The 24385-nt window shown below is 46.3% G+C and overlaps 1 protein-coding gene across 1 annotated transcript in view; it reads right to left on the reverse strand.

The window, feature by feature from the left end:
* ptprr (protein tyrosine phosphatase receptor type R) overlaps positions 1 to 24385 on the reverse strand; it is a 72020-nt gene that overhangs the window by 46557 nt on the left and 1078 nt on the right. Inside the window, exon 2 of the mRNA XM_018756095.2 lies at positions 21036 to 21370. Coding sequence (XP_018611611.1) covers positions 21036 to 21370 — 335 coding nt within the window. The remainder of the gene's footprint in view (positions 1 to 21035; positions 21371 to 24385) is intronic.

Here is a 24385-nt window from a genome sequence, read left to right on the forward strand (position 1 = left end):
AAATATAATGCTTTGGACAAACGTGTCTGCAAAATACACACACACACACATTTTCAGAACCGCTCGTCCCATACGGGGTCACGGGGAACCGGAGCCTACCCGGCAACACAGGGCGTAAGGCCGGAGGGGGAAGGGGACACACCCAGGACGGGACGCCAGTCCGTCACAAGGCACCCCAGGCGGGACTTGAACCCCAGACCCACCGGAGAGTAGGACTGCGGTCCAACCCACTGCGCCACCGCACCCCCTGGGTCTGCAAAATAAATAAATGTAAAACGGGTTGCGCAATGAATGGTTGGACAGCAGGAAACTATTCTTGCATTTTGACAAGAACAATAATGTGAAACCCCAACCAAGTAGGCTTAGGCTCACTTACTTTCTTTACAGACTTTTCCACTTTCTTTGAAGACATTTCACATTGTGGGGAACATAACAGCAATAATGTGCAACACATCTAAAGAGCACAAGCACAAGATGCGATCCTATGAGGAGAAGAGCTAAGTCCGGACTGCAGCACATGACTTCCTCTCACCTGGACTCATTCATCTTTGTTTTCACACTGTGACATTTTTTTGGGTGGGGCTTCCTCATGGCAGGTTTTCAATTCCAACAGCGAATTCCAAGTACCATTTTTTTGCAAATTGTTATAGCGAATATACAGATAGTGAGAGTTCAGGTAGCGTCGTGTTTCCGACCGGGCAGTGAGTTGTCAGACCCAAGTGCAGAGCCGAGGCGTGCTTGATAGGAAGTAATCCGAAAGCCGTTGTCAGGAACACAGGCGTGGGTCACCGAGGAACGATCGTCGTTAACAGGAGAATCCAAAAACCGTAAGTCAAAACATGAGCCAAAGGTCGGGGATACAAAGAGGGAACTGGGTTTCAGGAGAAAAGGCGAGGAGTGGGAACAAGGACGGGAAGGTCGGGGGAAGACCACAAGCCGAAGTGAGAGACGCGAGCGAGTAGTGAGGCAGAACGTGGTTCCGCGTCTGACTTCGCTCCGCGCGTTCCTTTTATGCGCTGGTGCCCTGATCCGCAGCAGGTGTTCCTTGTTGTGCCAAGGTGGAGGGCACGACAGGTAGCAAAAGGGCACCTGTGTTTGTAACCAGACTGATCCACTGGGCACATACCACATATTCCTTCCCTATAATTAAAAGAGGGTGTAAATTGCATTCATTTGCTGCAAAAAGTAATTCCATACCTTTCAAACATGTTGCTGATACAATAAAATTCTTTCGCGAAGGGAAATGACCCATTAAATACATATGAACTGGGTTCTCCTTAGGACAGGATGAAAACTTCTCTGCAGCAGTTTGACTTTTTTTTATCATACTGTTGTCAAAATATTTCCCAGGTCAAGTGAACTGCAAGGGCTAGCAGCGATGTTTGGGCTCCCAGGGACCCCATGGAGCACATCTGCCACATAATGAAACTGTGCTTCGCCAGTCTGTGTGTGGCTAGAGCTAAAAGGCCACAGACAGCTAAGATGAAGGCAGGACTGAGCTATAGAAATAAGACTGCACATTATTTTTTGGGGATATGTGATGATGCGGAGTTTACAATTCAATGGTTTCTTTTCATCACCAAATGGCAGAACCAATCTCAATCTCTCTCTGAACTACTTACATCCAGCTGTATAAACGTGGTATAATGACTGCTCCCCTGGACCGGCACATGTGCCAAACAGATAACAATAATCCAAAGAGTCCCACTGATCTCGGCCAAGCTCTCCGAACGCTTTTGGGGCAAGGCCATAATTCAGCTTCATTTCCTGTAGCAAATCCCCATTTGACTTCCTACATCAAACACGTTCAGAGTGACAGGGACTGCCATCTGACCGTGCTCTGCTGTTCATCTACCCATATTCACTCTGAAATGATGAGACCAGTAATTGCATTTGAGCACACAGTGCTGTAGGGGCTGGTGCGTGACAACCAAGAAGCTCATAAAGAGGCAGATGGTCTGTATTGTTCAGCTGCAGGAGGGTCTTTGAGCTGCCAAATGAGGTGGTGGCCCAGCTTGAGTCACGGCAGGACCCCGTTTAAGAGCAAACAAGCCTGGGTCTCAGCTTGCAAACTCAAGACTCCATTGTGACAGGCCCCCGAAATCCTCTGCCATAAGTGCATGTGGGACCCTTGCTGTAAGAGTCAAACTCTGAAGAAAACAGGTGAGAGGTGCCACCTTGCACACACCTTGGACTCAGGTTCAAATCCCAATTTCTTGTGCAGTTCCCTTGACCAAGGGACTTCACAGATGCAGTAAAACAAAGTTCCCCAACTGTATAAATGAGTAAATCACTTAAGTAGTTTAACATTCTAAATTGTTCTGGAGAAAAGTGTCAGCTAAACAGATAAATGTAAAGTAATTTCAATGAAAGCTCTTTAAATGTGTTTATGCATTCATGATTGTGTGTGTATTGCATGTACTTGTCTATGTGCCTCAATAACATGGCCTTTGCACAAGGACAGAAACCTGTCCTGGAGATACTCAAGACTGCCAGCAAAGAGAACAAATGAGGAAAGCACGGCAGAAGGTGACCCATTCTGAAGTTCTTCAGTATGGGTTTGAACTCCCTACCAATACAGAAGGCTCTGATCCTTCACTCTTTTGGTCAGAATGGACCTAAACTCTACTCTTTGGGTCATTCCCAGCACACCTAGTTATGGGCTCATGGGCCACAGTCAACAGGATGGTCTTTGGTTTTAAAAAACACTGATTCTAGAGCAGTGGTTCCCAAACCCCTGGTGACAACCAGAATGGGGGTCACAGTGCAGTTCCTGAGGGTTGTTGGAAGATCTCAAAAAAGAAATATTAATGATAAGGGGATTACTTCACTGGCACAATAATAATCGTTGCAATACGTAGTAAGTAAAGGTCTAACAGCTGTGGACAAAATAGCATGTAGTTATGCTCAATACAATATTGTTTAAGTGTGTTCATGTCCAATACTCGTGTGTCAGACATACCTGCGAGGAGCCTGGTGTTAAGTACCATTTCATCTGAATGTCATATTATAGATGGAAGTATAATTTTAGTAAACTTTGAGGATCTCACTCACAAAATGAAGCAGCACCATGGTCGCCTCTAGGAAAGTCCTTGGTTGTCCCATTCACATGTAAATATGTTTTTCCATTAAGTTGGGGATCCACTGCTCTAGAGGACAGCACCTGGACACTGGCAGTCATATGCAGACATGTGCCACCCCCCACTATGATGCATTCAAGCCAACCCCATGTGATGCTTTGGTGAGTTGGTGCAGACGAGTTCAACTTAACTTAAACTGGTCCCGATTTGGTCCTGAGGCCCAACGACAACCTAACATGGCCACTAAAACGGTAAAGACTGCACAGCCGGTGAGGCGTTCCAATCACACACGCGCCTTGAGCAAAAAGCAAAATGCACAGTGAGGACTTACTGCCGAGAACTTGTGATGAGCTTCTCGTCTCTTCCTCGCACCAGTAAAACCGCATTACGCTGCACTATGTGTCCAACAGAGACCAGTTAACCAGATGACTCAACTCCAACAACTCGCACACACATATGCAAATTACTATGCTGTGCCCATTTTACATCATTAGATGTGCGCTTTCCTGCAGTCCACGGCACGTCGGGAAAACGAGGATGTCAATTGCGCGGATCCAATAACGGCATCTCGCTGTGAAGCGTCGGCACTGCTGCTGGTTATCAAAACAAGTGCGCAGAGATGCCTCAATCGTACACACCTCACGGTTGCTTGGTTACAAGGATGTGGAGCTGAGAACTGTGGTACCAAACACACGGCGCTTGTGGCCTTCCTGCCTTTCCCCTCCACTTGCCTGAGGAAACACCAAAAATCCTGCTACCTCTGGCTGCAGTTCCAGCTCAGCGCCGTCAAGAGCTTCCCTGCGAGCGACACCATCCCACTTGAAGCTCCCCGGTGGCACATGGCCCTTGGCAGCAGATGCCTCCCCCTGCGCACTGCACAAAGAAGCAACATGGATGTTCAGGAGAGCTGCGAGAGCGTCCCCCAGTGGCAGCGGACAGTACAGCGCTGTGTCTGCAGAACCCACAGATCTCCTCCAGATGATGCCAGTCCATATGAGCACCAAATTAGCTTCTTGACTCTCATCTTGGGCACAGGGGGGAACTGCTGCTTTCTGTTAGTAGTGACAAAAAGCCAGAACTAACAACTGAAGAGACTAAAACACGGCGTTGCTTGAAAGTATGTGAACCTCTTGTGTCCCGTAGTTTTACCGTGAAATGGTTTGATGAGAATCAGTCTTTCTCAGCTGATATAATAGGTGTGTAATGACCAGTTCCGTATGTCGATTTAGAGGAGTCTAGGAGAAATGTGTGTAGTGGAAAGACGGAAGTAGTGCAAGAATAAGTGAAGCCCATGTTGTATTGGTTACACCAAGTAGGTAAGTAGAATCAGGTGTGTAAATCATTTGGTCACTTTGAAAGGTTGCACAAAAACACAATGATGCATGACATCAACAAAGGGAGCAATCTGGATAGAGACATGTGATCCAAAGTACAGTTCATTTGTCACATCCCACCATATGAACCAGTCTACACACCACGTGAGCAGCTGTATAAAACTGTGTACCCTTTTTAAAGATTGTTATAAAAAAAACGATTAAACACTTACACATTTTTCATGCACTTATGACATCGGGGGGGGGGGAGTGAGTCCCACCTTAGAAAGGCCATCGTGTCCCTGCTGCTTTCCTCCTTTCAAGGAACGAGGAATAGAGGATGCCACCAACTTTGACTAGATTTGCAGAGCTCACAGTACAAAGGTCAGGAGCACAACAAACTTTCACAGCTTTCCAAGTTTCTCTCTTTTTTTAAATTTTCACCCATTACAGGTAGTTTTACGATAGGGTAAGGATATAGTAAAATTTACCATGCAGTCAGGGTCCAGCCATATAACTGTCATTCCAGTCATATACTTCCTTTTTCTTATATCGTTTTGATATGAAACATTTTAAAATGTGTTTTGATTACTAGCAATTAAATAAATAAGTGTTATGTATTGAGTAGAAATACACAAAATATTTAACAATTTGTGTTTTATTTTATCCAATATCCTGCGACTAGAGATAGAAAGTGCTGATGATCTGAACCAAGATTTGGTGCAAGGAATATTGCAAATTCTTTGCAAAAAAAAAAATTGTATGCTTGGAAAGAAAAAAGAAAATCACTTTAAATACTTCTACATTTTTAATCAATGTGTTTAATTTTACACATTCACCCTCTTTAGAAAAGTATGGAAAATACCGTGACGCACGAGGACCTCCTGTCCAGGTGCATACAAGGAGTATGCCAAACTGTATGGCCATAATGTTTTCCTACATTAGGACAGGGCCCACATTGAACCCAAGGAACAAAAGATGAGCAAAAGGGGGAAAAAAGCCCAAAAATTCAGGTTTCTCAGATGGTCACTGGACCTTGCAGAAGGTAAAAAGTTCCCACCAAATTAGCATCGCTCCTTCTTAATACTGAGCCTCTCCTATTCATATCACTCGATCACATTAACATGTATTTAATCTTTCAGTCCTCTGGTGAGGATTTCAGTTTTAAGGGAGTTATTCATCAGCCCAATTTCTCTTTTGGACATTTTATGTTGATGCTGTGATCCACATTGTGTGACGCCGTCACAAACACTATACCACCTCTCACTTTGGTTTCCTCCCCATGACTTCAAGCAATATCCTGTTCCATCCTGCCACTTGATGAGTATAACATTTCATATGCGCCCCATCTGTGGGGATGGTTCGCTGCGCTACGTGGTGTAACGTGTCACCAGAATACGATTACAGTCTCTCGCTTCATGTTGGTCCTGGATGACTGTTAATCATACTGCAGTGCAGGGTCAACACAGACGGTATAAACCCTTTAAAGCCCAACCACATCTTTTCAGCACAAGTCAGGCTACTGCATTGTCTTTGTACAAGATCAGAGCCATGCTATTGTGAGGAGAAATGTGTGGAAGGTGTGTTAGCATGGACCTGGTCACTGGTTAGTAGCGTATGAGTAAAGTGCCACTAAGTCATGACTTTAGAAGGTTTTTGGATCCACGTTTCATTGCAGTTAAAGCACATCCTCCCAGCACCTAGGGCAGGGGTTTTTAACCAGGGGTTCATGGACATCTTGGGGGTCAGTGAAGGGGTTTAGGAGCTCTGTGAACCTCATGATAGCTCTACGTGAAGGTAGTCCGTCTTCACTGCAATAAAGCAAATGCAATATTTCTTCCAAATTTATTTATGAACATTATTAAAGGAGAGATCCTTAGCCTTCATGGGCTTCTTAGCTCATTTGTGGCCTTGGAAAAGATATGAACATCTGGACTAAGAACATCCAATTTTTCATTCCCTCCATCCCATCTTTGATTGCAGGTTTAATGAATTAAGGGCTGTTTGTCTTCTACCACATCACTCTCAGGGGTGACTTTTTACCCACTCTGTCTGTGGTTCACCTCAGTTCATCTGTGAATGTGTATGCGTGCCCGGGTGTGTGTACATGAGTAACAGCTCACCCACCAAAATGGCGTGCTCTACCCATGTCCACAAAGGGAGACCAAGGCAGCAAAGGGGATAAACAGCAGCTGTTGCCCAGCAACGGTTACACTGCGTGCTTCAAGATGTGAGGTGGTTTGGCATCACAGTTCAAGTAAATGCTCCTTCAAGGGCTTCAGTAACAAGCATTTGGAGTCAGCGATAGTGGTGATTTCCGTGCAATCTAGAGGCCATGGCAGAAGACCTCCGTCAGTGGCTGGATGAAGGTCCAAGTAGAGATACAAATACAAGGAAATACTGACAAAGTAATTAGAATAACTAACCTAAACCTAAAGCATCTGGCGACCCAGGAATCCCTTTGCAAAAGTATGTATCAGCTTCAAAAGAGAAGAAATAGGACTTGGCAAAGATCTGAACATCTATGGGAAGAGAGCAATGACTCATAAGAGCCCCTTCTGTAGTATTTTGAAAACAGAAATGGACCACAACCACAGAGCTGGTACGAAGCACATGGGCTGGAAGGGCTCCAAAGTACCAGGCAGGGAAAATGGCCAAAGATGACCTTTACGTGAGATGAACACAGGCACCGCGATCAGCCAGTCGTTTGCAGCCACGAGACCCTCCATCCTGCTCCATAACACGTCCCGGCAACATGAACCCGCCTCTCTGCTCTCCTCCAGCAGGATAACAATCACCAGGAAGATCTGAGCACTATGATAACATTTATCTGCTAGAAAGCAGAAATCATGCCCTCGGGCAAATAATCTGAGCACAGCTCTGAAGGGTCTGCGAGCATTATCATGCGGGTAGAGGGTAATCGCATCACGCCCCACGCAATCAATAGAGGCCATTTGTTTTTGTTTTGAAGGCAACCAGAGGGTCACCAGGAGGTGTTGTGGAGTTACAAGGTTGCAAAGACTACAGAAGCCAGGAATCACGTTAACATGAGTAACTGCACTAACTGGCTCTTCAAACCTGAAATGTTAAGGTTACTCAGTTTACCTTACCATAGTGTAAGCACAGTGTAAGGACACATTTTCTTTAACAGCATTATAAATGAATGTTAAATGTCTGCACCTCCCATCCACATGTCAGTTGTTCACCCAGGAAAAGTGGGACTAAATTTACTATTCCTGCTTTACTACCATGGTAAGATATTCAACTAATGTGCTATGAATAAGAGCTGTGTGGCCAAGGTACCTTTTCACATTTATTAATTTTGCTGATGTGTTTCTCCAAAGTGACTCGATGTTAAGATGCTTACAGTTATTTACCCATGTATACAGCTGAGTAACTTTACTACAGCAACTTTCATTTACATTAATTTATTTAGCAGATGCTTTTTTCCAAAGCAGCTTCCAATGAACTCTATGTAGTGCTATCAGCCTACACACCTTATTCGCCAAACTGACTTACACTGCTAGATACACTACTTACAATGGGTCACTCACCCTACATCAGTGAACACACTCTCTGTCACTCACACACTATGGGGAACTTAAACAGCATGTTTTTGGACTGTGGGAGGAAACCAGAGCACCCAGAAAAATCCATGCACACACAGGGAGAACATGCAAACTCCACACAGACTGAGCAGGGATCAAACCCACATCCTCTTGCACCACCCATGCGTTATGAGACAGCAGTGCTACTTGCTGTGTCACTGTGCCCCCCTTAACTTAAGATAAGTACATTGCTCAGGGGTAGTATGGATGGAAGCAGCATTTGGACCTGTGACCGTCAGGTCCAAAGGCAGCAGCAGCTCTAACCACTAAAGTGCCCCAGGTGGTTCATGGGATTTTGTGGTTAGTGCCATTGCCTTGCACTCAAAGGATGCAGGTTCAAATCCCGCCTCCTGCTGTAGTAGCCTTGAGCAATGCAGTCTGGCTGTCCTGCTGAATAGTGCACTTAAGCTGTAAATCACCGAAAGTAGCTCAACATAACTTGTTTGGGAGAAAAGTGTCAGCAAAATGGGTAAATAACTAATGGGACACAGGGTCGACAGAAACTATGCACATGAAATTAGTAAGAAGTGCAGAATGTCTCGAAGTTGATGAGTAACAGAATAAGGATCAAACACTGGATCTTTCGTGTTCAGAAGCCTCGTGCATTGAAAGATCCTCAGGACAGCGGAGCAGAGTCACTGAGGTATGGGGGCCACGCTCCCCCCCACTATAGGCTGCCCCCAAAATAGACAAACAAGTAATGCTGGGCCCCAATTAGCTTTTAAGAACCTTTCAGGCCAGGAAATCAAATGTAATTGGATGAGAGCGGGAAGTTAGAGGAGCTACAGTAACACAGGGAATCCAATTTAGGGACAGTATGATCGGGGGGGCTATGAGAGAGGACCCTGAGGTGGACACCCATTACAGGGCACAGTGACCAGGGATACCACAATGGCAGGAGAGAGGATACTACCACTAACCCTACTCTCACTGGCCACTTTATTAGGTACACATACAGCTTGCCCCGCCACTGTGAGTCACATGCTTGTGATCCTATACTGTATATAAGCCACTCAGGCAGGGTCAAGAGGTCCAGTAACTCTACAAATGAGAATGTGACCTAAGTGGCTTTGAGTTGGAACTTATCCAGCACCTTGTTGCTGAATCCATGCTGACCTAGAGGCAAAGGATGGTCCCATCCGATACTAGCTAGTTGTACCTAATAATGTGGCTGGCGTGAGTACAGTGGTCACACCAGCGATGTGTGATGTTATGACAAAGACAGAGCTGTACAGAAGCTCTACAGCCAATTCATTTTTACGGTGTTGGCTTTTGCAGCGCTGTAGGCAACGGCCCTTCAGTGAGACTCAGTGACCACATTACCGTATATTTCCAGCTATGGGAAGGTATGGAAGCAGTTCACCACAAAGATATTCTGTGCAAGTCTTTGGATTTCACACAATGAGAGAACAAAAGCCCTAAGCCGGATTCAAACCTACGCCTGAAAGTGCAGCAGGGAGGTGCCATCTTACCATAGTACAGCTCTGACTTTACAGTCATCCAACACCTAATGCAGCAGGAAACGCATCAGCAGTCCAGAGCGGAACCTCACTGGGGATATAAACACATTGACAGCATTTTTACTTACTTTAAATTAAGAGAACAAAGTGACAGCTCAACATGTGGGACATTAGGTATGTCATGACCCGCAGGGACAGTACCCCTAGAGACCAGAGGAGGTGCCTCTCAGTGCCACTATCCCAGACTAGTACGCCAGTTCACAATCTGGTGATCAGTCAAGTATAAAAGGACTAAAGAACTGATGCAGGATTGTGGGTTTTTAATCAGCGTTTCATTGCGATTTCTGAACAAACCCTAGTTTACATTTATTAATTTAGCAGACGCTTTTGTCCAAAGCGACGTACATCTCAACAAAAGTACAATTTATGCATTACATTAAGAGAAGGAGACATAGCTGCAGACATGAAAGTCTCAAGCAAACCCTACCACTTGCTGCACCGAGGTTCATTGTTCAAGTAGGTGCATAAGAGAGAGACAAATCCCGATACCTACAATTTTTTTTTTAAAATTAATTTTTTTTAAATTTAAATTTTTTTTTTTTTTCCCAGTTACCTGTTTCTCTAGTCTTATTCCATAAGTGTGTATGTTCCAGTCCCAACTGCCTGTCCTGTCTACTCCTGCCTCTGGTTCTCCAGTCCAGGTCCAAAGTTCCAGTACGGTATTTCATCACACCTCCGTGTTCAAGTCCCACTCCGATTCACGTTTCACGTTTCACCTTAGTGAGAAATTAAGGGGATGCGGTGGTGCAGTGGGTTGGACTGGGTCCTGCTCTCTGGTGGGTGTGGGGTTTGAGCCCCACCTGGGGTACCTTCTGACGGACTGGCGTCCTGTCCTGGGTGTGTCCCTTCCTTCTCCAGCCTTATTCCCTGTGTTGCTGGGTTAGGCTCCGGCTCCCTGTGGGCCCGGATGGGACAAGTAGTTCAGACAGTGCGTGTGTGTGAGAATTTACTGTGTGTCTCTTTGTCCCGTGTTCCTCGTTTCACCTTTACGCTGTTTTCACTTTGCACGTGGGGTCTATACTTTACGTCCGTGTTCAAATGTTACAGCAATGCGCATCCGTGTCGGACTCTCGTGCGGAAGCTACGAGGTACAGATACAAAACCGGTGTATTCCTTACCGTAGTATTAATCTGAATAAGCCGGTACAGAGGGGGGAAAAGGAAAAAAAAAACTGCTGCCATCACAGACAGTGACTGTCACCCTCTCAGTGTCTCCTTGGATAAAAACGAGCAGCACCTTTAGCAACAGTCTAGTCCAGTTGTGCCGTTCCAAAGGACCACCTGAGGTCACTCCTGCTATCAGCCATTAGGCCCTATAATGAATTGCGATGGTACTGGCCTCTTATTGCCCCAGCGCTGCTGAGCTGCTGGTACCTACCTGTATTTTTTATTTTTTTTTTAAAAAAAAAAACAACTCATTTGGAGTCGCTGTCTATTTGCAGAATTTATTATTTCCATTGTTGTCTGTCATCACTTATGATGAGGTGACAATGGAGAACATATGATATGATCCTCCTGGATCTATAAAGTCTTCACCTGCCTAACTCAGCACAGAGACCCCCATGGCTGCACTGACGGATGAGGATGCCCTTCTCCCAGCTGTTCTGTTCGGAGGGCTGCAGAAGAACTGGGCCACGGGTTCCGGCTGAAAGTGTGTGCGTGATGAATTAAACATGGCACATTGGGTTTAAAGGGAGGGAGTCCCACAGGAACCCAGAGGCTCTTCCAGCTACATCATGCAGAGCAGCTGCGGTTCTGCACCTCACTGAGCACATCTGCATGTGAAAAATCCTGAGAATCCCGAGTACCATGGGCAAGAAATGCATGCGAGGTGTGATCAAAAAGTTCTAAGACTTATTTCAAAGTAGACTGTGTACAAAATGCATTTGTTGCCACATTGCTGCCACAGTGAGAAGGACTTCAGCTGCGATGTGACAAACTTCTGCCCCCACACTGGATGCTTGGATTGTCACCAGATTTTCCTTTCAGCTTCATTTTGATTTATTTATCCCCCCCACCACCAATGTGTGAAGGAGGACTGTCACGGTATCGACCGTCACCTGTTTTCCCCACAGTTCCGATGGAAAAAAGAAAGTAAAAAAACCTGCCATTCCACACCCACCCAACATTTTTCTGCTCCCAAAGAACCGAAACTGGGAAATTGTTTTAATCACACCCTTATTTTCTTTTTTTTTTTTTTTTTTGGGGGGGATGCCCTCAAAGACTAGAAATGTATGACCTGACCAAAATCTCCATTTCAGAATCAGGAAATTATCTGTGAAGATCCACGCTCCAAAAATGAAAAAAAGAACAAAAAAGAAAATGTAAGTTACTCTTCACTGCGGTATTGATATGGACAGACTGCCTAAGAGCAGCGCAGTGCTGTGTTTAAACCAGGCCAGTGTGGGGGGCTGGGGGGGGGCAGAGTGCCTGCAGAGCCATCCATGTGCCAGAGCTGTCAGGTGAGCACGCTTGCTCTTCCTGTCATGTATAATGGAGGGAACCTAAAAAGAACACTCGCAGGAGGAGGGCCGATCGAGGTCGTGCGCTTTGAACCGTCGCGAGAAAAGGCCTCAGTCCAGGTCTTTGAAGTTCACCGCAGATTTACCCCACATTACTGCAAATGAACACTCCGGAAAACAACTGTGGAAAAATGATGGTAGAGGTGATCGGGTGGGGTGGGGGGAGTTACAAGAAGAAGAGGGCAGTTGGTTTGATTCACACACAACAAAGCACAGGACCTCTTCAATACCGGTTCTCCAGCAGACTCAATCCACAGACCATCAGACAAGCAATGGCTCGAGAGGCAGAGTTCAGTGGCCGCACCAGCCAGAACCCAAGTCCAAAGGCCTGGGCTCTAAGCACACAGACAGCATACGTGGCCCCCGCTTGTTCAGCTTCTTGAATTTGGATCTACAACCTTTTTTTTTGCAAGTTCAACCATAACCACTGAAGGCCAACGGTCAGACACCTCTGGATCAGGATGTGCTTCGTTCCATTTCAAGGAAGCCAGAGCATTAACCGTTTCACATCGTTCAGGATGGACCTCATCATTGCCTGTACAATCATAGTCCTTACAACTCCATGACCAGCTTGAAAAAGGACATCGCACTTCCACGCAAAAACTGAACATTTATAACAGTTTGAATATATACTTTGTGTGCGTGTACTGTCTATGTATACTGTATATATTCAGTGCCATCAGTCTCTGCTGAAGGACATCATTGCTGTTCTGTGATCAAAAATATCCTATAATAAACAGGAAGTTGCAGAGGGAAACCGGAACGGTCTTGAGCTCTAAACAAGAACTTCTGTAGATGTCCAGCGTGACCCAACAATATTTACCTATAATTCCTGCATCCTGCTGTGCCGAGTCTCCACCCGACTGCGTTTTACTGTTCGAAATTACATTCACTTTACCCCAGCACCCCACCCTCCTTTATCAGACGGAGGAACTATAAGCTCTAAATAACAAGGAATGTGAAGAAAGGCGAACTCCAACAAAAAGTGTCGTATCGGACCTCGCAAACACAAACCCAGATGGACGACCTTTGCTCGACCTCAAACACTCACACGGACCGGCCTGGTGTGTTTTTGCCTTCGACACCTTCCTCTGGTGTCACTTTGATTTTGATGCACCAAGCGTGAAGCTGAAAGGGGCGGGGGATCGGCACCATTCACCATCCATCTGAGCACCTGCAGAAATGAAGCTCACTGGGTTCTGACCGATAGCGGGATGTAACACCCATGATGTGCGTTTTCCTCCATTGTCCTGTTAATCTCGTCCACACTGAGGCAGACTGTGCTACACCTTCCAGACATTGCGCAACCTGTCAACTGTACACAGGGGACATGTACAGTCATGGGAGGTGGGAGGGTGAAGGCTCACACCTCAGTCAGAGCATGGATCCATTGCCCTCTAGTGGCCACCTCTTGTATCACACAAACATGTTCATCCCGCCAAACTCCACCCTGTTTCTGCCCCTTCACCCCCCCCCAACTGCACTGATCAATTTGTATTGTAAAAGCCTGAGAATCAATTTGAGGTTTAAGAACTTCGTAACTAAAAGGCCCACTAGATGCATTTTGCTGCTGGAATTTAGCAGTTGCTCTTTGTTTTTTTTTGTGTGTGACTGTAGCCTCACGCAGGTGTACAAGTCAGACACTTTGGAGAAAGTAAAAAAAAAAACCCTAAGAAATAAGAACGTTGCCAGGATCACTTAATAGTTTAGTATTAACCCATACAGGGTTACAAAGCGGTGTGCACAGAAAGGGCCCTGTTGAAAGCACACAGCTCATTTTCAGTGGCGGATCAAGCTCTGCACACAGCGAGCCCTGGGACAGTTGCTTTCAAATCTCCCACGGAAATGCTGAAACTGCACTTGCCTGGAGATGCCACTCAATAGCACTGATTTAGTGCCTTTAAAAAAAAGAGGGAGAAAGACAGAACATGCTCCATGTCAGTAGCAAAAACTGGTCCAGTGCACTCAACACTAGCATTGCAGCACCACAGAGTTGGAGGTGTCCAGCCCACGATGGATGATGGAATGGTGGACAGACCTTCCTGGATATCCTGCTGCAACTGCAGTTGGATAGTGTGCTTTTTTCTTTATTCTTACAGAAGACCCAAAGGGTGAAGTGCAGGCGCCATGGCTGCCAACTGCCATTAATTTTCTTCTCTTGTAGCCCCCCTTTTTGTGCATCGGTGGGCAGTGTGTTGGCCACGCTCTGCATCCATCCCCCTCCCCCTTCAGCCCCTACCTTCCTCCTGCTCCGTCCACAAGCCTCTCTGCTTCCATTAGCCCGATTGCCGTGGCGACGGAGCCTGCAGGGAGCATGGTCACGTGACACAGTGAGTCTAGCCACACGTGCACAGCTCCATCCAAAGGACACGACCTGTTCGTTCCTTGTGGCAGAATACATTTTTGGACAGACGCCAGGAATAATGATGGGTGGGCTGATCACTGTGCATGAGTATATGTTCTGACCAACTATGTTTTTTTTTTTTTTTTACACACTGTATACCCTGTAATGGGGGTGCGGTGGCGCAGTGGGTTGGACCGCAGTCCTACTCTCCGGTGGGTCTGGGGTTCGAGTCCCGCTTGGGGTGCCTTGTGACGGACTGGCGTCCCGTCCTGGGTGCGTCCCCTTCCCCCTCCGGCCTTACGCCCTGTGTTGCCGGGTAGGCTCCGGTTCCCCGTGACCCCGTAAGGGACGAGTGGTTCTGAAAATGTGTGTGTGTGTGTGTGTATACCCTGTACTGTACCCCTGCAATGTGTCAGTGAACCTCACTCAAATATTACTGTCTTGCACAGCACGTTGTTAACATCTGCTAAACAACATTAACCTGTCAAAATAAAGGACTTTAAATGTATGCTGCATTACTCCTCTGCCACAATTACAAGGCATTTGTTCGAGGCGTATGTTCACATTTAAGCAAAATATTTGCTTAGCGCTCAGCAGCTCCATCAGCGAACAGACTGTTCTCAGTCTGAATCCCTTCCTCCCTTCATGCCTGTCTGCCTCACTCCCTCCCTCCCACTCACTGTGTGTCCTGGCGATTTTCAAATCAATTTTCCCGACAGGACCACATGGTGCTCGGTCCCACAGGCCTGGTGCTCGCCACGCCACTGTTGTGTCAGTGGGGTCCGCTGCGAGGATGGGAGAAGGACGGTGCAGGAATAGCACTGGGCAAAGCTTGGCGTCGCCACAAACGAGCAGCCCTTCGCCTCCTGGTGAGACCACGGGATTGTGGCAGTGGGAGCGCACGAGTCAGAACTCACCGCCGTGGCATCTGCAGAAACCTTTTTAAGTGGAAAAATCTGTGTTCATTAGCTCCTTTAAATAAGGAAGCCACCACCAGCTCGGGAGTGTGAGTGCAGAGGGGGCTGGTATTCCCACAACTGCACAATCGGTACATTTACATTGATTCATTTAACAGATGCTTCTCTCCAAAGTGCTCACCACAGCTCAGTACTCCAGCGGATTTCTCAACAGGCGAAAACCTTTAGATCCACATACGCTATTATCAAAACAGTTTGACACCACCGTTTTTGCCTGCATACATTACATGAGTGGCTGCCTATAGAACTGAGTGTGACAGCAGAACAAAAGGTGATCCTGACAGATGGTGTGAGGAAAATTTATGGAGCTGTAAAGTGATGAGGAGAGAAGCTGGTTCAAAATATACAGGTTTCTTGAATGTTCAAGAGGGATTCAGCAGTCCTGAGGAACAGAGGGAGCTCATTCCAACTCTTTGGAAGTAAAACCATGAACCTACAGACTTAATTTTGAACATCTTGGAAATGTGACCAAAAAAGGGGTGTAAAGTGAAGAAGCACAGAGCGGTTACTGGGTGCAAGGAGTGATCAGGTCTTTTACGCCCTTGAATACGAGTAGGCCCGTTCACATACCAGATTAGCGGGACTACAGAAGAACATTTAGAATCCTGTATCGCATTGCGCCCGTCTATTAATCCTGGCTAAATTAAATGGGACTCTTGAAGCAGTCACCCCTATCTCACGCCGCTGAAAGGGATTAATGCAATCCGCTCCACACGCCTCTGAAGTGGGAAGTGGGAGTGTTTAATGGTACAGATTAGCAGGCAGACAGCCACGTGTCACTCTGGAGATGTAGCTGCCAGAGGAGGGTATATTGATGAGATTTAGTGAGGAAGCCGTGGCTACAACTCTTCAGTGAATACAGGGAGCGGAGAGGAGCTGTCTGCGGTGCTGAAGTGCGCCACGGTTCCTTCCACTATCCGTGGTCCTGAAGGTCTCCACTTTTTCGCAGTCAGTGCTGTGGGAAGGGGGTGCGGTGGCGCAGTGGGTTGGAACACGGTCCTGCTGTCCGGTGGGTCTGGGGTTCGAGTCCCGCTTGGGGTGCCTTGCGACGGACTGGCGTCCCGTCCTGGGTGTGTCCCCTCCCCCTCTGGCCTTACGCCCTGTGTTGCCGGGTAGGCTCCGGTTCCCCGTGACCCCGTATGGGACGAGCGGTTCTGAAAATGTGTGTGTGTGTGTGTGTGTGTGTGCTGTGGGATCATACAGCTCAAAACACCATGCTCCGCTTCTGGCCACCTACTCAGGCCACTCGAAAGGTCTCCAACGTGTAAAGCCCGTCAGTACTCAGCCTTGGCCCTGGTGTGGTGGAATGAGCTCCCTGTGTCCTTTAAAACTGTTCAGTCCTTCCCAGCATTCAAGAAGGGTCTCAACAGCCATTTCTTTCACATTCATTTCCCCCCATTAGCTCCTGAAACCTTCATAAATTACTCCACCACCAGGCACCAGTTTTCCCCATTTGTATAGCGCTTCTATAGGTAGCTACCTGAACATATGTGCCCATTACAAGAGCAACACTGAACAAACTGCTTCAGCAGTCACATGTATGTATGAAAGCGCTGTGATTTGTGAGCTGTATGTTGGAGAAAAGCCATCTTCTGAATGCATAAAAATCTACGCAAAGCACGGCAAGTCTCACAACTCCCACAGAAGCCTCATCACACACACACACACTTTCAGAACCGCTTGTCCCATACGGGGTCGCGGGGAACTGGAGCCTACCCGGCAACACAGGGGGGAAGGGGACACACCCAAGACAGGACGCCAGTCCGCCGCAAGGCACCCCAAGTGGGACTTGAACCCCAGACCCACCGGAGAGCAGGACCGTGGTCCAACCCACTGCGCCACCGCACCCCCAGAAGCCTCATCATCCATACTGAAATAGGCCAGATGTCTGTTTTCTAAGGTGCTTAGTGAACACAGCTTTCGCAAAGGGTCTTTGCACCATTGTTGCTCACGGGTTTCTGCCATTGCAGTTCAGCACACTCAGTGATTAGATAAGCAGGACGGCACCTGTGGAGCTGAGCAGATTGCAACTGCCATTGCCGGAATGCATTTCCCACTATGCTTGCACCCACCTCCCACTGACACCCATAAGCAGTAACAGGTGTCAGTCCACAACCGCCCAGAGCGCCCTGTTTGAGGCCGTCTCTCTATGTCAGGCTAAAAAAAGAAGACTGAGTTGACAGTGATGCCTTTTCAACGTGCGCTGTGTCCACATCAAAAGCCATGATCTTCGCCTGCCAGTCCTTCAGCTTGTAAACATCTTCTGTCCCATGAGTCAGGAAATTAAAACTGTGCGATCCAGTCCTACGTGGCAAACAGTGACCCAGCTTCAGAGATGGATGATACGATTAAAAACCAAAGACATGATTATGGCAGTTGATGGAAGAGAAGGTCCCACTGGAAGTCCAGCAGCTCTGTTCACACCCAAGGTATGAAATATCTATGGTAAATAATCGCCTCCGAGGAAAAAGAGGAGATGATGCATTTGGTAAAAGCGCGGTGATTAAAACGGAAATTGGAGAATGTGGACAGAGACAGAGATACGCGCAAAAGCCAGAGACGAGGCAGATTTAAGATAATCCCCATTCATTTCCTGGTCTGGAAACAAAAGCACCATCACATTCAGTGATGAGCTTGATTGTATGAACACATACCTGAGATTGCCATCAGGGCAGCATGGCTACCACAAATCAATTGTGCTACTGCATTTCTTGATCACACTGCATGGGTTAAAACACAGTAACAATGTTTCTCTCCGTTGAAGTGTGCTTCAGTCTGCAACAGAAATCCCAACAGTTGAAAAACCAACTGTCCTATAGCACCTTTCACAGGGCTTCCAGATAATGTTCAATCAAACCAAAACAGCAAATCTGAGATTTGTGTCAAAAGAAAGTCTGTCCTTTGAACACAGCGAAACTTTAATCCAGATACAGCCACTGGATGTTACGGACGACTGGACCTTATCTAACAAGAAATTCTATGAAAGTCTCAGTCCAGTCAATGGTGATATCCTGCAACACTATCTGGTCCTCTAGACTCTGCCCTCAAACCTTTCCAGCTAATGCAAAATGCCATTGCACAAGTTGTGTTTGACCTACCAGAGTGTTCCCACGTATTGCCCTTTCTCACCTCTGTCCATTGGCTGCCTGTAGCTGACCACGTCAAGTTCAAGACTCTGGTTCCAGCTTACAAGACTAATGACTATTGACACATCTACTTCCTGATACCTACAACCTGCTTCCTCCACCTCTGGCTGCTTGGTGGTCCTACACACAAAAGGTCCAAAATCAAAGCAAAAAATTTTTTCTGTTCTGGTTTCAGTGTGATGGAATGACCTCCTTCTCCCACTCAGAACTGCTGAAGCCCTCTCAAGATGTTTCTCAGTTTTGTGGATCATTACACTCCCATTCAGTCTGATCAACATTTTGCACCCCCGGAAATGTCTTTCGGACTCACTTCTCCCCGATGTCCTTCATGCTGAATGAATATGTTATAACCCTATATGCAGCTACTCATGTAATGTATGCTGTTTATACAGCGGTGTGAGACAAATTGACTGTACCCCAGAATCATGTGTCTGCAACCAAATGTCTCCTTTTAGTATTGTTCTCAGACTCCATTCTAAATGAATAGATGCAAGTGTGGTGACCTTAAAGCCCATGCTCTGTGCCCATTATCCCATGGACCATTCTGCAGACAATCTGTCAAAAGTGTATGGAGATAAATGATTAATACACCTGATCCCAAAGCCATTATCTGCACTAAGGAGATACCAGGGCAAGTATCAAGTCACTTGGTGTCGTATACCTCCCACTCCAGCATGGGAGTGAAGCCTGAAACACTACCCAGAATATGACAATCAATACCCCACCAAAGGATGGGGACCATAGTTTTGCAGAGATCTGCCTGCTGGACTGCTAGAATTCCTTCTTGACTTCAATTTCATGAGCAATTTCAAGATATTTGAGTGTTTTCTGACCCCCTTAGCCACTCCCAAAATACTCAGGCATTTCAGTGTCCCCCCATTCTGTCAAGGATGACACTTTGTCAGTCGGACTTCATAATGTGTGAAGTCTCACAAAATGATGGGTTTAACCATCTTCATCTCCATGAAGACAAAGATACAAGCAGCTCTTGTGATGGTAAACTTGCTTCCCTAGACAGAACCCAACAGAAAGATGCACCAACAGCATCAGTCTGCACCTCCTATCCATCCCATGAGACAATTCATTTGTTAATATTGACAAGCGAGATGTACCAGACATCAAGTTCACTTCCTTTATGGTTATACACATGTAAACCCTTACATTGCTTCTGACAAAATCAAGGTTGCATCTGCAAGATACGTTCCGGGATTATGCGTTTTGTTTCAGCTCCGTACACCACCTTCGGTGCGACAGCGTGGCCGAACTCGTAAACAATGATTTTATCAGCAAAACAAACAACCTTAACACCAAGATCAGGGTTGACTCCCATATGTGCTGCATAATTCACAATACAATGGAAACCTCTAGCATAGACACATAATACAACAAAGAGAGACACCCCCTCCTAAACCTCATCTTAAATAATCAGTTTAACTTGCTCTCCTTCAGCACTCTGGAGATGGATGTGTGTTAAACACTCAGACCTTGCCACAAACAAAGCCTATTAAATTGCACTAATGTAATGAGTCATGTGCCACCCAAAGACTAAGAGGGAAAATGCTGGCAGGTCGTGAGCCAGGAAATCCAGCGGCAGAGGGGGGAGCTGATCATCTAACATGGTGGTACCCGTCAGGAATGTTCTCCCTTGTGGCCCATGATCTTTGTCAGCAGGGATCAGGAAGTCCGTTAAAATGTCTGCTTCAACAACAGAATCCACAGTAAAAATGTCCTGGTGCTGTCAGGAAAACAGCAAATCGTCTCGCCCTGCAATGCGGTGCCCTCATATCTGAGTGTAAAAAAAATGAAGGTCGAGTTTGGTTACCTAACCACTGCATAACCCACTGTGGAGGTAAGTGTGTCACAATGAGCATGCGGTGATGAAGACAAAAGTATTGTCCTATATTGGGGGGGGGGGGGGGGGGAATCATTGTTCTCAGAAGTACAAGTCAGAGAGCCTGTATAATAAACATACTCAAGTCACCCAAAATTTGACATGAGGATGATGCATTTGGAGAAGAAAACTGAGCAGCAAAGGCAAGCACAGCACCCTGTTCTGAAGCAGAGTCTGGTTCTCAACAGTTGCGAGAAGCTGCCGATGTCCTTTTCGGTTTTTTCCTCGTCAGTCCTAAAGGAAGGACACTCAGTGGGTGGAAACACACTACCCTCTGAGATGTAACGCCCAGCTCACACATAGATGACAGGACACACTGACTTAAAGCTCTTCTGCTGCTGCGTTTGTCAGTACTGAAGGCCACTGAGGAAACCCGGCAATTTGCGACAGTCCACGTCCTCCTCCCATGGTTAGAGATCAGATATGAAGGGGACGACTCAGCTGTATCGAACACGCACACACCACATGCTGACATGGGTAGCAAACTGGACACTATTTGGTCTGGTCTTGCTTATTTTCTTTGACAGATTTAGCACAAAAATATCTGTAAATAAGCCGTCTCGTCACCAATACATCAGTGTAAAGACATGTTGGGCGCCGCGATGTCCCGCACGGATGTGTATGGGGACACCTACCACTGTGACAATGTGTCTGACGGAGATGGGGGCGTTCTCCACCCGTATGTCCTCATCGGTCCTCGCCAGAAAGTTGATCCCCTGCTCATGCGGCGTTTCCGGAAAGCGGGGCAGCACAATGGCGGCAGGCCGCAGTTTACCGATCCTGGCGTGGGATCGGTCCAGGGACAGGGCTCTGCGTTGGGGCGGGACCAGGTGGTGCACAACGCTCCTTCTCCATCCTAATAGCCCAAGGCCCATGCTCTTCCCTGGTCCCTCCACATGCCGGTGCACCAAGACGGGCCATTTGGACCTCTGTCCAGTCGCAAGAGGGTCAAGGTCCCCGGACACACAGCCTGTGAACACACACAGAAAACTGCAGCACGTCACACTCCGCCATGACTCACAGAAGGCTCTGCAGCATATCAGGACATGCTTAATACCAAATACCCGTACACAAAAACGCAGCCATTTGACTCAGACTGAGTCATTTATTCTAAAAATGACGTTACGGACACTCCTCACTGAACGACCGAGTTCCGTCCCTACGACTAGGTCATTAAGCGAATTCGTCGATAAGCGAGGAGCCGCCCCTTACCGATATTTCAAGCATACTGTATTGGTAGCGGGTTTGTGTTAACCATCTTTAGATATTGTTTTAATGTCACCTTTGCACCATTTATAACATTTTTAGTAGTTTTACAAATGTTATACAGTAGTGTACTGTATACTGTAATAAACAGAACAGAGGAAATCAGCTCTAATATACATTACTTAGGTTTGCATACTGTAAATACAGGTAATCATTTTTATTTATTCTGAATAAAGAAAAGGTCTAAAGGAAACTCCAACTTGATACCTTTGTTTTAATTGCATAACTCTTACATATTACAGAACATAAAAATAGGTGAAGTCATGCTCTTCCTTTTCGCCGAAATCTTGTACTATGGGGTGCACAATAAAGTACAAATTTATAGACGAAATATGTAGTCTTGGAGATTGGGAATGCTAGTGTAGTGAAAACTGACCGACTGTGGGAACGAGACTGAGACTGAGAAAGGGTGATGCGAGATGAGATGCTTGATGCTGAGACACCGCGCTGCCGTTTCCACGACCAAAGTTCTCGTACAGCGTACAATACCGACTGGTCGGAGAGCTGGTCGTTAAGTGAGGAGTATCTGTATTAGTGATATAAACAGAATATTGCCAAGAGAAGGTAGTCCAGCTTGCTTGTACTAAACGTAGCCCAGGATCCGAGACGGCACAGTGATGCATTTGGAAAAGAAAGAAGAAAAAGAAGTGCAAACACAAGCAGAACAATCTGTTGTGAGTTGGAGCCAGGTTCTCCGCAGCAGGAGGAGCCTACTCACGGCTGCTTTGCCTTCTTTTAGCTGCGATTCCCTCGGGTGGCGTCTGTTAGTGGAGCGCAAATGGCCAACCCCAATGGGAACTGGGGTGGATCCAACTGGTGCCATAGTCAGCAGTTCCCAGCCACTGCATTAATAAGACCGTGTATTGCTTTTATAACACTTGGGCCCCCAGGGCAGCGGGTCTTTGGCAACCTGCAGTACACTTTGTACCAATACTTCCATCAGAGCACAGACCTTCAGAAAATTTGACAAAAATATTCCTTATTAATAAGCAATACAGATCCCCTAACACTTAACATGGCAGAAAAAAAAGACTATAAACAGGAATCTGAAATGGTGAGTATGTGATCATAAAATAAGTATAAATCACAAATGCCTTTACCTGTCATGCGGTGCTCTACAAAATATAAACCATGTGCAGAGTACAGGCTTAAGGTTTTACATGGCCACCACATCTTCCAAAAAATTAAGACACATCTAAGCAAATTGTGGTAAACCTAGATTTGTGATAATCTTGGAATTTTGTTATATTTTCATACTTTCCAGAACTCTGTTCATGTCACTGTCATCTTATCTAATCTGGAGCTCTGGAACACCTGAAGGTCTCAAGGAATGAGCAGAAAGAAGAAGAAGAAGCACTCTGTGTAATTAACTTAAGCATTTGTCCTCTAATGACAAGCACTATGAGTCCTTGCCCCCCCTCCAACCAACAGCTACGGGCTGCCAAGACACTGGGTAACAACAGGAATAAGATACAGCATTCCTGTGCATATGATAACAAGAATGGACCATACTAAAAAACACATGACATGGTTTTGGGCACATGACAGGGATCTGGAGCATAGCTGAGTTTCATTTAGATACTAAAACAGCAAAAGATAACATCCAACCTACTCTTAGAAACTTACTTTTAACTATTTTGAAAGAAAAACACAATAATGTAAAGAAGACGGTGCTCTAAATGACTCCATCATTCCCAATACAGGGTTGTTGTGGTCTGGAGCCTATCCTGGAAGCACAGGGGGTGAGGGAGGGTAAACCCTGGACAGGAGACCAGTCCAGCACAAGACAATTACACAGACACACTGTTACACATTTGCTACAAGCAATTTAGAAGCACCAAAGACATGTTTCAGGTGAACTGGACTGTGTGAAGAAACCAGAGCACATGCAGTACACCCACAAAAATATAAAGAGAACGTACAAAAACACTTTAGCAATGAACACTGCCACATTTATGCACAGTCAGATCACATCCAATGAAGGTTATTTACACTTCAGCCTCATTAACCAGATATCCATCCATTAGAACAATGTCCTCAGTAAGACAGAAGTACACTGTGAGAATTCAGAGTTATAAATATTGCTTTCTGAAAAATTGATGAGTACTGTACTTATCACACTGGGGCTGATAGCTGAAGGGTCACTGCGATCAACAGAACGCTCCCTAACGCGAACCCTGCGCCTCAAACACACCGGAAATAGAAACCAGCCAAGCCCAGAGCCAACAATGTTTATTGGAGATAAATCTAAACACATTATCCATTGTTTCGCTGCAATTTAAGACAAAGCAGTGAGAGCCACGGCAGCCCAGAGATTTTTCATTTGTTCCAACTGCACTGGGCCTTGGCACAGCAGAAGGCGGGTGTCATATATCCATCTAGTAACAGATGCTCAGATGATGCCTCCTATTGGTGGACGGAGCTGTCAGTTGAGGTCGAGCAGCCAATCCTGTGCTCAGGAGAAAAACACACCTGACAGCACATACAGAACACCTAGAGGAGACCTGCACTGACATCCTACAGGTGCGTCTCGGACACCGCAGCTACGTGGGCCACATTCACATACCCGCGATGCCATATCAACTCAAAACAGACTTAAAAAAGTCTTAAAACAATCAATGTGAACCTTTCATGAGTTACCACTTTTCTAAATGCATGCTCACAGGGTTACATGGTCACTGTTCGAATGATGAAGCCATTATAAAGCAGGGTACAGTAT

This window comes from Scleropages formosus, chromosome 24 (assembly GCF_900964775.1).
Source record: "Scleropages formosus chromosome 24, fSclFor1.1, whole genome shotgun sequence".
NCBI classification, from domain to species: domain Eukaryota; kingdom Metazoa; phylum Chordata; class Actinopteri; order Osteoglossiformes; family Osteoglossidae; genus Scleropages; species Scleropages formosus.